Source organism: Mycteria americana, chromosome 8 (genome assembly GCF_035582795.1).
Source record: "Mycteria americana isolate JAX WOST 10 ecotype Jacksonville Zoo and Gardens chromosome 8, USCA_MyAme_1.0, whole genome shotgun sequence".
NCBI lineage: Eukaryota > Metazoa > Chordata > Aves > Ciconiiformes > Ciconiidae > Mycteria > Mycteria americana.
In genome coordinates, this window is record NC_134372.1 from 27085274 (window position 1) to 27098461 (window position 13188).

At 44.9% G+C, this 13188-nt stretch overlaps 1 protein-coding gene across 3 annotated transcripts in view; it reads left to right on the forward strand.

Moving 5' to 3' along the window:
* Positions 1-670: 670 nt before the first annotated feature.
* Positions 671-13188, forward strand: part of EDC4 (enhancer of mRNA decapping 4) — a 38075-nt gene continuing 25557 nt past the window's right edge. For 2 of the 3 annotated variants that reach the window (XM_075510327.1, XM_075510324.1), the window contains exons 1-9: positions 671-838; positions 4956-5112; positions 6235-6346; positions 7497-7599; positions 9179-9368; positions 10422-10569; positions 11102-11206; positions 12143-12252; positions 12840-12923. In XM_075510327.1, coding sequence (XP_075366442.1) covers positions 760-838; positions 4956-5112; positions 6235-6346; positions 7497-7599; positions 9179-9368; positions 10422-10569; positions 11102-11206; positions 12143-12252; positions 12840-12923 — 1088 coding nt within the window. In that variant the 5' untranslated portion in view covers positions 671-759. The remainder of the gene's footprint in view (positions 839-4955; positions 5113-6234; positions 6347-7496; positions 7600-9178; positions 9369-10421; positions 10570-11101; positions 11207-12142; positions 12253-12839; positions 12924-13188) is intronic. The other variant, XM_075510326.1, reaches the window with a different exon arrangement.

Here is a 13188-nt window from a genome sequence, read left to right on the forward strand (position 1 = left end):
TGGCTCCTTACCTGGAGGAGACAAACACCAGTGTTTCTATATCAGTACTGCTCATATTTTTGGTCACTTTTTGGTCACATCCGCAGGTCACTTTTGAGGCCCAATATGTGCAAACAGATTTGCTGTCTCTTGTTTTTCATACCTGTGTTTACTGCAAGTGATAGACTGAGCCCCAGTAGTCACCTCCCAAGTCAGGAGGCCTGTGTGGAGAGATGATGAAAGCTGCCCATGGTCGGAGGGAAGGCCGGGCAGCTGTATGGGATTATTTGTCTCCCCTGAACAACCTGACTTAACCCTTTATGAGTGAGTCTTTAGGTATCTCATGGTATTGCACGTAGCGGGTAACGCCCGAGGGGGCCAGGGCTGGTGCAGGCCCTTGAGGCCTGTGGCAACCGGCTCCCCCTCAGCGCCCGGGCTGGCGGCAGTGGGCCGCCCGGCTGCCCCGGTGGGGCTAGCGAAGTCCCGGCCCCGCGGAGAGAAGGATAGGGGGTGGTGGGGGAGCTCCTAGGCCGCGCCCCCGGCGCACCTCCCGCCGGGGGAAGGGGCCGGGGCCAGGACCGGGGCGGACAAACCTGGCCCTGCCGGCGGCCCCGCCCAGGCCCGGGCTGGCTCCGCCCCCGCCGCGCCCGGAACCCTCCGTCCCGGCGGCGGTTTCCGCCCGGCGCACTAGGCCCGGACCGGAGGCGGAAGCGTGGGCGGCGGGCCCGGGGCAGCGCGGTGGCGGTTGTGCGGGCGGCGGCGGGAAGCGGGCCGGGCCCCATGGCCTCTTCCTCCAGCATCGACATCGAGGACGCGACCCAGCACCTGCGGGACATCCTCAAGCTGGACCGGCAGGGAGGTGAGGGGCTGGGACCGAGGGGGTGCGGGAAGACGCCGCCGGCGGGCCTGGGCGGGGCCGCCGCAGACGGCCAGCGGTCGCGCTGCCCTGTTCCGGGCCGGGGCTGCGGGACCCTCCTCAGCCGGTGCGTCGCGGCTCTGCCGTCTGTTAGGCGGCCGCGCTCCGGGGCTGGGCCCGTTTCCCTTGGCGCGCCGGTGGCATCACCCTCCGCCGGCGCCGTCCCGCCCGGGGCGAGCGGGGGTCCTGGTCGGCCCTGCCTGTTTCCCTGAAGAGTCCGGGAGCCAGCGGGGAGGTGTGTACCAGCCGGGAAAAGAGAGGAGCCAGCGACCCACTTGAGAACCCTCGCTTATGGGAGAGGATTTTTGTTGCTGAGCAGAGTGGGAGCAGTTTGGACCCAGAGCTCTCTGCTGCTGCGGATCTTTGGGCTCTTTTTATCTGAGAGGTATTGCTGCTGAGAACTGAACGGCACTGACCTCGACGCAAATCTTCCTCCTTTGTTAAGAATATTTCAGGTTTTTCCCAGGTGTCTCGTTGGGCTCAGTGGAAGGGGCTATCAGGCCTCTCCGAGATCAGTGCTGTCCTCAAACCTGATGAGATAATGGCCTGAAAGAGGCTGACACCATGAATATTTTGAAAAAACTCTCAGCCTCTGGGTAGAGGACAGAATTTATGCCTGTGTTGTAATCCTGTTGAGGAAAAGGTGGAATAACGTAGCTTTTAAGTGTCCTGGAATCAGTACCGATGTGCTACCTTCAACTGCCACATGTGCTTGGCCAAAAGGATGAGGGGTTGGATGCAGGATTGTTGTGGGAGGCGTGTAGTGGTGCATGGGGTGACAGACCAAACCTACAGGAAGCTGGCTTCATTAGTTTTACTACCCATAGAAAAACTTCTCATTACTTGAAGTAGTTTCTCTTCTTTCTGGAGCACTTGGGTGCTCCCGGATTATAATTCTTTTAAGAAAATACATTTTTTTCTTCACAGTGCAGCACTCTGTACTTGAAAGACTGAAAGGAGAACTCAATGCAGGGATGGGGAACACTTGTTTCAAAAGCAATTTCTGAATTGAAAGTATGTGTCATGGTTGGGACACGGTTGGAATTGTTTCTGTTCTCTCAAAGTGACTTGACTTTCCCCTGAAGCAGCTTCTTTTGCTAGTTGAAGCAAAGGGGTTATTTACTGAGTATGGCTTATTTATTTTCATTTTTCTTCTTTCCTCTTCGTTCTCTTTATACCTTCTCTGTCAACTCCAGGGCACAAGAAGGCAGTTGAGAGGAAAAGGAGCAAATGGACAGTAAGTCAAGCAGTAAGGAACCTGTGGTTGTTGTCACAGAAATCACTGCCTGGGTAATAGCAAATAGACTTGAAAGAACTGGACGTAATAAAGTGAAGAGCAAGAGTACATGTCTGTTAACTTAAAGCCTCTGAACATCCTGTTTAGGATGTCAGAGGAAAGGGAAACTGGGGGATCCTTCAAGGCTTTTGAAAGAGAATAGAAGCAGCCTCATGAATTGCATGTGTAGGGCTAGTCTTGTCTGGCATAAAGTTGCTGTGGTCAAGGTCCTTTCTAGTTCTAGCTTCTTTTATACCCTGGGTTTCACTTACAGATTTTCATATCCAGCAGAGACTAGTGTAGCTGCTTTCCAAGGCTATTGCCACTAAGAAGGGTTTGTTGTACTATGTGCACGTAGCTATGAGCAGCATAATATTGTTCTAGGTGCTGTCCAGGCAGATGACAAGAAACACTCACTGCTCTAGAGAGTTTACAACTGTCATAATACTCTTTTTAGTTCTGCTGGTTTCAGTGATTGTGAAAATGTGATCTACCACCAAAATCTCTCTTGACAGTTTTCTCCTAGTTTCAGCAAATGTCATCTATTGCTTCAGAAGCCCTTGCCCTTTTTTGATGCTGTGCTCTCAGCAAGGGGGAGCTGCATGATCAAACCACGGACCTCCCAGCTGGGGCACTTAGACAGGCTGTCAATGCCAGCGTGCTATGGAGGAGAGTCCCTGCTGGGGTTGTGGGCAGGATCCTTCAATCCGTGCTGAAATCTCTGCTGATAACGAGGTGTTACGTGGGCTCACCCTACTCATCTGACATTTATCGGGGAAGTGTTCTGTTCAGTACAAAGTAGCATCCCCTGGTGCAGGTGATGGTGGGAGCAGAAAGAGTTCAGTATCTCGGCTGTGATTGCTCCTGCTTTCCTGCTCTTTGAAAAGGTAATGAATACGACCACGCTTCTTTCCCTTTGAAGGCCTAGATCTACTAGTCTAGGTTAACATTTTGTTTTTCTTCATGTAGCTGCTAAACGCTGAGCCTCTTCCCTTCTTTTGTGCCTTCAGGACTGTGTGCAGGCAGCACCTGTGCTTGTCTGGCTCCCACCAAGACAGTAATGGGCTAAGCCCATTCCTGAACTTCAGTGTACTGTTGTTGTGCCTGTCAGCCTCTGGGGAGTGTTGCCTCCTTCCCTTTCCCATGGAGTGAACATTGCTGTCCTGCTGTCCATAAAAGAGCAGAGATACTTACGTGAGGCATTCCTGTTGCTGCAAATAGAGCAAAGAATGTATCATCTTTCTCTGGCAGGCTGAATGCTTTTTCTGTAGTGAATGTTTTCATGCTTTTGGTCGCAAAGTATAAATTGCAGTCGATGGAAGTTGCTGCAACTGGACAAGCACCCATCATATGCTACAGGAATAAGGGGCACATGTTAATGTTGCAACAGCAAGCACCCCACAAATGTGTTAGGTGGTTACAGGATCCCATTCCCTGGCCTGAAGTTTCCTTGTGCTGTGTGAGTGCCGCTGCTGTTTTCTTCATGTAGTGCAGGTAAACTGAGGTGAGCACCCAGATGGTCTCTGCATTGGGATACCCTGTCGCTGCACGGGCTTTTTGTGTCCATAGCGTAGTTGCTGATTTAATAACTCTGTTCATAAACAGGCAAGTTTTAAATATTATTCTGGCAAATGAATAATAGTCACAGTTATTTCTGTAGGCAGCAGCACTCATCCTGGTATGTTAAAGCCTGTTTGGTAACTGAAAGCTTGCCTTGCTTTCAAAGGACATGCCTCTTGCCCACGGCAATGTTTAGGTTTGTTACGTGTGCCAGTAACAGTGGAGCTTCTGGTCCTGGAAGCAGCCATTTTGCAAAAGCTCAGCAGCAGTTGTTACCTGGCAACAGTATACGAAATTGCAGTTTTCAAAACCAGTGAAAATTTCAAGCAAGGATTTTGCTGAGACAGGAGGCTTTGACTTCAGTGTATTGATGTGTAAGTGCAGATGGACTGGGCTTGCTCTCTAATGGGGATTGTCAACGATTTACCTTGCTAGTGAAATAGAAGAGTCTCTTCACCTCCTGTTATATCTGTCCCCTTCTAAAAGCCTTCAGAAGGCATGGAGGCCACGAGGCAACTTGTGCTAGGCCAAATATATCAAGTCAGGGCACATGCACTCTTCAAAGCACAGCTGAAACTCTGAACAAACGGTTGCTTTATGCAAAACTTGAGTGCTGTAAACTTCTATGTGACTAGTCGACCAAGGGAAAAATATGGGAATCCTGTAGGCACAGCTGCACAGTTTCATAGCTCAGTTACTCGAACACCTGGACTTTGAGGTTAGGTCTCAGTCAGAAGCCAGTTTTGGAAAGTAACAAATGTATTACTTCCAGCCAACCCCAAATGTTGCAGCTAACCGCTGTATTGCTGGACTTCAGGGATCTCTCTGCAGGCATGAGGGTTGGAAATGACCCTTCAAGAACACTTTGGTCTGGCCCTCGATTCGGTAAATCTGAATTACCAGCTTAGTCTTTCTGATCCAAGACTATTGGCTCCTTGAACCTGTAAGTTCCTTGTACCTGTTCTTTGGTGTTTTTCTGGTATGCTGGGATTGCTTGTGTAAGAAAAGAGGTACAACTTCACTCGTTTCTGTGGAGTTAAGTTTCTTACATGGGAGGTATCTTTTTTTTTTTTTTTTGGAGAAGAATACTTTTTCCAACCAATTCAGTGTATTCTACCTGATAGACGAGTAGACCTGACAAAAAACATACGGAGGTAGTGTATTTCACACAGTGCTATTTCTTTTGAATGAATATTGTGCACAGTTGGTCATGCTTTTCCCTAGGTCCAGTGAATGAGAACCAGAGACCATCAAATTCGTATAATGGAGACCTGAATGGACTGTTGGTGCCTGATCCCATCGTGGCTGGAGATGGACCTTCTTTGGCTAAGCCAGTGCATCGCAGCATTTCTCTGGGAACCCTTCAGGAGAAGCAAGTCATGTAAGTTTTGTCAAAAAAAGGGTGAGAGTGAGTAGAAAATGGTTAAAAATTAGTTCTGGTGAGCCTGGACAAGCGTGCTGGGAATCTGACAGTGAGTTTTACATTGAGTTCAGGTGGCAGTTGTGAGTCCATGCTACTGCTCGGAGCTTTTGTAGCTTTTGTGATGCTGATGCATGGAGCCTGCCATCCCTGCTGCTCAGGAACTGAAGAATATCAGCAGAACTGTTTAGGGAGAAGGGGAGCAGGACATTGCAAATCAGGATGGAGGTAAATTAGCAGGGCTCTGGGTGGAACTTAGCGTTCTCATGTAGACTCTCAGCTGGACTCTTTTCAGGGACCCAAGTTACCTGAGTGGTAACTTATACCAGTTTGTAGTACAGTAGACCTTGCCCTTGTTGAAGTATTTCTCTCCACATAACTTAAAACAGGACAAATGATCCCGAGCTAAATTTCTACCTAACTCTTTGCTGAGTTGTGTGTATACATCGGTGTGTTTTGGACAGTACATGTGCTTTTACTACTTATATGCAAGAGAATATGTGCATATAGAATACTTCGGGTTTATCATGAGAGTAATAATACAAATCCACAGCTACAAATCCACAGCTACAAATCCACATCAGTGTAATTAGTGTAATGCTTGGCTTCATGTGCTGACTCTTAACATCAGAGCTCATGTAAATAGCTTTTGTTTGGGTTCTCTGGTCATAGTTTTGAGAGAGGATGCTGTGAGAACCATGAGCAGTGTGCACTGCTGTTTGATGAGGTTCAACTGGTTGGCTTTGGTCTCTTTGCACCTTCCAGTGTTGGGTAGTAGTCAAGGCAACTTTAACCAAGTGTAGTTCCGTGCTCAAGTCAGATAGACTAATGGACTGTGAGAAGGGACTGGAGGTTTTTAAGCTGAACAAACCAGGCGTTTGGCGCTCTCAAACCTGTGACACATGGGGAAGGGAGATTCCTAACTGAAAGTAGTTTCTGTTTTCAGTTGTTCAGTTCAAACCTCCTAGATGCACAGATACTCCTGCATTGCTGTTAAAATTATGAATAGTAAATATCTGACCTCTGTTCTTTTCCTGTGAGTCCTGTCTGATTTTTTTTTTTCCCCTTTGTTTTTCTTAAAAGCTGCCTTTCTGGTGATGACAGCTCCACTTGTGTAGTGATATCAGCAAAAGATGTGGAGATAGTGGCCAGCAGTGATTCCAGCATCACCAGTAAGGCCAGAGGGAGTAACAAGGTAAGGAGCAAGAGGAAGCATAGTTCTGTGTCTTTTTTTTTTTTTTTTTTTTTTGGTCACATCAGCTCATGCTTGAATATTTTAAACAGAAATTACTGTCATCTTTCCTGTGTTATAGGAGCTTGTAATTAGGTAGAAGTTTGTCGAAGAGCTTAACAAGGGGATCAAAATTTGGAGCGGTATCTTGTAGTTGACTGTTACTGTTATTCCAGAGTCTGGCCAAGTTATCGTCTAATTTTCAGGAATAAGTCCATGATCTAAGCTGTAGGTTCCTGGGAAAGTGTCATTCCTTCATGAACAAGCTTTTCCTGCTGATTGTTTCTTCACTGGAAGGTCTTCATTATGAAGGGAGGGTTGCTCTTGATAGCTTGCTAGCCTCAGTCCTGCTGAGGGCTCCACCCAGCAGATCAGAGCTGCAAAAGAGCCAATATGCTGAGATTAGAACTAGTGCTGTAGCAGAGTACTAAGACATGCTGAGAACAAATGCTAATAATTAGGAGAGAGAACTCTGGTCTTGATCCTCTCGGCACTTTTTCATATTATATAATTTTGTTCCTTGATGTGCAGTGAATTAAGGGACCACAGAGATCGTAAATGAATACTGTACTATGTTCTCATTGTTTTTCATAGATAATACTGAAGATAAAAATGAAAGGGAGGATCACTGCCATAATTTCCATAGTATTTCTTAAGCATTGTCTCTGCAAGAAAAGAATTATCAAATAAGACCAGAATTCTCAGTTTCTTGGAAAGCAGTATTAAAAATAAAAAACAAGTGCCCATGCAGCAAATGTGTTTGTGTTTCAAAAAACTTTCCAAGAACTGGGAATCCAGACACAGTGCTAATAAAGAGGTAAAGGCTGCGTTGCTGTAGTTGCAGGGTAGAGTGTTTTTCTGCAGTGTGACAAATTCAGTGAGTTGCATTCCTTCTTGCAATGGAAGGAAATATTCATCAGCCTCCAGAACTTTGAATGTTCAGGGCTCTGCTGCCTGGTATTCAATGTGCAATTCTTCTTACCAACTGCTGCTTCTAATAGTTTCCTATTAGGCATTACAGATCTTCCCTGGACGAAATAATATATTTGGCAGGTTTGTTCCAGGAAAAAGTTAATTCCAGACACTTCTCATATTTTGTTTTCTTTCTCTTGAGCAGGTGAAAATACAGCCTGTTGCTAGATATGACTGGGAGCAGAAATACTATTATGGCAATCTGATAGCTGTATCAAACTCTTACCTGGCTTATGCCATTAGAGGTGAGATACCTTCTTGTCTTGGATGTGATTTGTATTCTTTTCCTCTGTGTATGTCTAAAAGAGGCAAAGTTTGCATCAGAAAAGGTAACTGGCAATAATTGAAACACTTCTTGGAATACCAATATCAGGGTGCTGTTGTAGCGGGAGTATAAGTGAAGCTGGAGCTACAGGGGAGGGAGGAGTTGGTGGTATAGGAGAGTTTCCACTGAGAAGGAAAGCTTTTCTGAAGTTAGAAATAAAAGAAAGAGAAGGACTCAGTGGGGATGGAGGAAAAGTTGAAGGATTACATTGGTTTCACTGGACAGTAAACTGATTGATGTTCAGATCACTCCTCTAATTAAATATTTCTGCAGTAAACAAGCTTCTCTGTAGCTAAGCACAGAAACAGCCCCGTGGTAATTTGAGCAGATAAATGTTTGCAATGGATTTGCTTGCGTAAATTTAGAGCTGAGTTTAAGGCTAAATTTAGACGAGCCAAAGAGCAATGCAGATGCAGTGTATTTTGCAGTAGGAAGGGAGAGAAAAGCAGAACAATGCAGAGAAAGATTGTTTTGCAACATACATGAAACAAATGAATGCTTAGTCATCTGCAATGTCTCTTTCTGCTCTCATATAAGCACACGGTGTTTGGGGCTCCATCAGCTCTTCCCTTTCTTCTTAATTCTAACACCTTTTAGTTTGGCCTTTTATGAAATCTACTACTCCGCTTCTATGGTTTTTCCTAACTGAGGTTATTCTAGAGCAGCTTTAGGGCGTCTCATCCTTTTTTAAAGTATTAAAGCTTGGGTGCAGTAACACTATGGAAAGGTGAATGGTCTGCTAGGGCTGGCTTGGGCATCAAGGAGTGGAAACAATAGGGTCTCCATAAGACTGCCTGCATTATAGTGATGTTTGTCTGAAATGGGGAGGCTCGAAACTTTGCTTGGTATGTGCATGCTCTAAAGCATGTTCTTTTCAGTCATGCAAACCAAAAAGCACTACTTTTTGCCATGTGAGTGTTTATGCTTTTTACATTCCCCTTACAGAAGATATATTTGAGCTACCTGCCTCAGTGACTTCTTTTCTCCACTTACTGAAAATGAAATTGCAATTAAAATTAACTTTCACTGTCACTGGAGGTCAGTCTTGGAGGTTTGGTAGTTTTGTCATGAGCTCGGGATAAAGATTTAGGCCTTACATTTAATGAAGGCATCTTTCATGAGAATAATCCTGGGAATCATGAGAAGTCAACTTCTGTTGACTTTTTAAGTAGAGCAACTTAGAATTTGAGGTGCTCAAGAAATTGTAGAAGATATGGGGAATTAAGCAGCCCTTTACAAGATAGGCAAACTCCTTGATGCTGCCGTTCCAATCTTCTGCACCAAAGCTGAAAAGCGCAGTGAATATTTGTGCATGTATCCTGGGTCTTGAAAGGGCTTGTTAACATGGTACCTATTGATATGGGTTTTCAGTGTGTTGCCAGTGACAGCTGATGGCAGGATGTGTGCTGGAAATGACAAGCTGACGGCTAGAAACAAAGGCAGTCCTGTGGGGAAACTGCACAGATAAATGATGACTTCTCCCTCTCTCTTTTCTGCAGCTGCCAGTAATGGCTCTGCTATGGTGCGGGTGTTGAGCGTCAGCACTGCTGAGCGGACCTTGCTGAAAGGATTCACAGGCGGTGTGGCAGACCTGGCTTTTGCTCATCTCAACTCCAACCAGCTGGCATGCCTGGATGAGGCTGGCAACCTTTTTGTCTGGCGCCTGGCCATGGATAAAGAAAAAATCCAGTATCTTGTCAAAATATGCCTCATAACAGTCTTTGTGTAATGGTGAGATGTGAATGCAGCCTCAAAATTGCAACTTATTTCGTAGCCTTTTCAGAATAGCAGCTTGCAGTCAATAGTTCTGCCCCTTCCAGAGTATCAAATCAATCAACCTGTGCCTGTATTCAGCACAATCATTATGTGAAATTGCATGCAACTTGAAATTGTAGGAGTGACACCTCAATGCTCCTTCTGGTCCAGGCAAAAGTAGTCAGTGAGAAGTATCAGTCTGTACTAGCTGGCCTTACACATGGACAGTGTCACGTCGACCATGTGACAAAGCTTTTTACTCACGTTTGTCTGGCTCTACCTCTTTTCCTCAGCTACTTTTCTGGGGAAGAGGATGTAATATTTCCCTCCCGCTCACTATTTTCCTTCCAAACATGTCATCCCTCTTCTTTTGGTGGTCCTGAAATTTATTTTCAGTGTTTGATTCATTGCCCTAAATCTTTTCCTTTTAATTGCTAGGAATGACTGCTCAGTGCTTTTCGGAAGCACGTCAGTCTGTGGGATATGTCATCTTAGGTTGTGGCTTCTTAATTTTAATTGTATACCATCATTTCAAAAGCAACTGGAGCAAAGGTGGTTGTAGTTGTTTAAGATCTGATTTGTATGGGTAGACCAGAGCACTCAACCTGGGGCAATGTGGTAGCTTTCTGTGGTAGTGTGGTGATGCTAGCTGAAATCAATTAATCTGTCCATTAGCAGTCAGGTGGATTGCACATTTAGATGAGTGTGTGTGCTCCTGTTGTGCTTATCCTGTCCCCGTCTGCAGCCTGCAAGAGAGAATTATGAGACTCTGTGAACTTTTGTGAGCTTAACCTCTTCTGCCAGTGAAGAAATGCTAGCTTGCAACCTTTCTTAGCAGAATCCTTTTATCTGATTTCTTTTTGAATCTCAATGATCAAAAAAATCTTGAGGTTTAGTAGTATTTACCGGAGGACCAAGCTTGAATAGGTTATTGCTGAGTGTCAGTAGCACTGCCGGAATGTTATGTTTCTTAACCGTGGTGATCAGAGAGGAGATCTTGGTTAACATCAAGAGACCTGACAATACCCCGTTGAACACCTCTCGAAGAATCATCTGGTGCCCTTTCATCCCAGATGATAATGAGGAGAGTGGTGAAGAGGGAAGTCAGACATTGGCATTGTTGCACGAGGACAGGGTAAGGAAACCTTGCTTTTGAAATGTTGTCCCTTATTAGAGGGAGAGAATCTAATGAAGGAAAGAACCAATATGGTTAGAGATGTAAAGGCTCCTGTATAGTCTGTGCTGGGGATCCTCCCATAATATGAAATGTGGGATTCCTCTCTTCCGAGGAGAGGTCATGCTGATCTTTTCTCAGAGCTCAAGAGGAAGGAAAATGATGACTCCTGCTCACCATCAAAATACAGGACCACTAGAAACAATGTGGAGGGCCAGAGGCATCACTCATCTGCTCAGGTTGAGCCAGTTCCCAAGGGAGGGGGATTGGTGAGCCACAACTACAGCTGCCAAGAGGAGTTCCCTGTACTTGGGTCTAGCTGGGTGTCAGGAAAGCATCTAATGGCCAAATTGGGTGGAAATGGGAAGGTTTATCTCACATATTTGCCATTGGGCTGCTATGTCAGGATATAAGATAAGGATATAAGAAATTCTTTACTGGATCAGACCAGTAGTTGTAGAAATAAACCTGTGTGCCCACGTTTGTTTTCCAGGCAGAGGTGTGGGATTTGGACATTATCCGAACGAACAACAGCTCCTGGCCGGTGGAAGTGCCTAGCATCAAAGAAGGCTTCATCGTAGTGAAAGGCCACAGCACGGTATAAAGCTATTTTGCTTTCTTAACTGCCATCACAGGTGATCACTACAGATCACTTAGGTTTTCTTTGGGTTATAGTGTCTCAGGAGCTGCAGTTCTTAGGACAGTTGGCTGTAAAAAAAATCCAGTCTCTTACCCATCCACACTATCACCCACAACCTACTGGATATGTACACACACTATTGGTAAGTAACCTTTGTTTAAAGAGCCAAGGTGAATGTGTAGTCATTTGCTTTTGAAAATGGCTCTTGAAAAAACTCATCTGTATTTCCAAGGGCCTGTTTGACAACCTGGGCTGTATATCAACTATTTTGTTATATCTCCTGGTGAATGGAACACTTAACACTGCAGTGGTTTACTGCTGGATGAGGAGGGGAAAATTAAGCCAGAGGTCATATTTATTCTTCTGTGATTTCCCTAATGAGTATAGTTATATCTGTGAGTACAGTGGACCAGGACTGCAGCTGAGTATCCAGTAGGTGGTATTTTGAATGTAAAAGAAACAACCGGAAAGAGTCCAATTTCACTTGAACAAGTGAAATTGACATGCCAACAAGATGACAAAGTAATAGTATCACTTAGATGAAACAATTACAGTGGTGAAACAATAATGACTGTGAAAAGCCAGAAGATCCCAAAACAAAATGAGCTCCGTTCATAACATGAGTAACAGTGGGAACATTAGCAGCACAATCCATTGTACTTGAATTTGCTGTCTGGAAAAGGTGATTGTTAATTATTATTACAAAAAAAAAAGTTCTGTCAGTTCTTCTGTGAAGGGTTAAGTTGCCTGGTGACATGTCTGTTAGAAATCACTCTGACCTCATGTACTATCAGACTGTTAGTCAAATTCCTGTTTGAAGAGAGTACTCTTTCTTCTTGAAGAGCTATAAAATCACTTTTCTGTGTCTTTTTTTTTTTCCCCCTTTCTGTTTAGTGCCTGAGTGAGGGAGCACTTTCTCCAGATGGAACTGTGTTGGCCACAGCCAGCCATGATGGTTTTGTCAAATTCTGGCAGATCTATATTGAGGGGCAAGATGAGCCAAGGTAACTGGAGAATTAGAAAGTGAAGGGTCGTGGAACAGAGAGCAGCATTTTCTCTGTGAGAATTTCCTTATTACAGGATCGCCTGCGATGGTCGTTCTCAGGACATTATAAAGATATAGGGTGAATGTTTGTAAAGTAATTTGTTGCAGAAGAGTTGTATCACTGAATATCATGTATCCTCAAGGTTTGGTGAACTTAGGAAAAAAGCAAACAGCTGTGTCTGTAAGCAGGAGTTCTGTGTTTTGCACAGGCTGTAGTCAAACTCTTTTGCACTGTCCCTGAAAATGCAGAACACTTCTCTGAGCTGTTCTTCTCAATCTTGACTTCTTTTATGTATTGTGCCCTTGTTAAGACACCAAACCAAATACCAATGCATTATTTCTTTTTTTTTTTTGTCACAATCTGTGGCTGCATGGGCTGTGATCTCCTTGTTTTATATAAGCCTGTAAACAGCTACAAGCTGATAACACTTGGTGGCTGCTGACTTAGTGCTGTCTTTGGGCAAGGGGTAATGTGTTCAGCGCCTACCTTATATATTCCTTACTTACTACTCCCTGCACACTCAATCTTTTCTGATTCTTTCTTAGGTGTCTTCATGAGTGGAAACCCCATGATGGTAGGCCTCTTTCCTGCCTGCTCTTCTGTGACAACCATAAGAAACAAGACCCAGAGTAGGTCCCCAATCCTGTACTTGGATTATCAAAGTTTAGTAGTGTCTTCTAACTCTGCCTTTGGAGGTTTCCTTGTAACTGCATTGTACTTGTGAAAAATTAGTGGCAGGAGCAAGTCCTGTCCTCTTTGTAGTCAGTTTTCTAGTGATGGAGAAATAAAAAAGGCTCTGGAGCACAGTACAGAGTGACTTCAGTTCTAGTGTCAATTCCATGAAAGCAATGGAAATTCTAAATTGATAAGTCCTTTCAGGTTTGTGGTATGGTC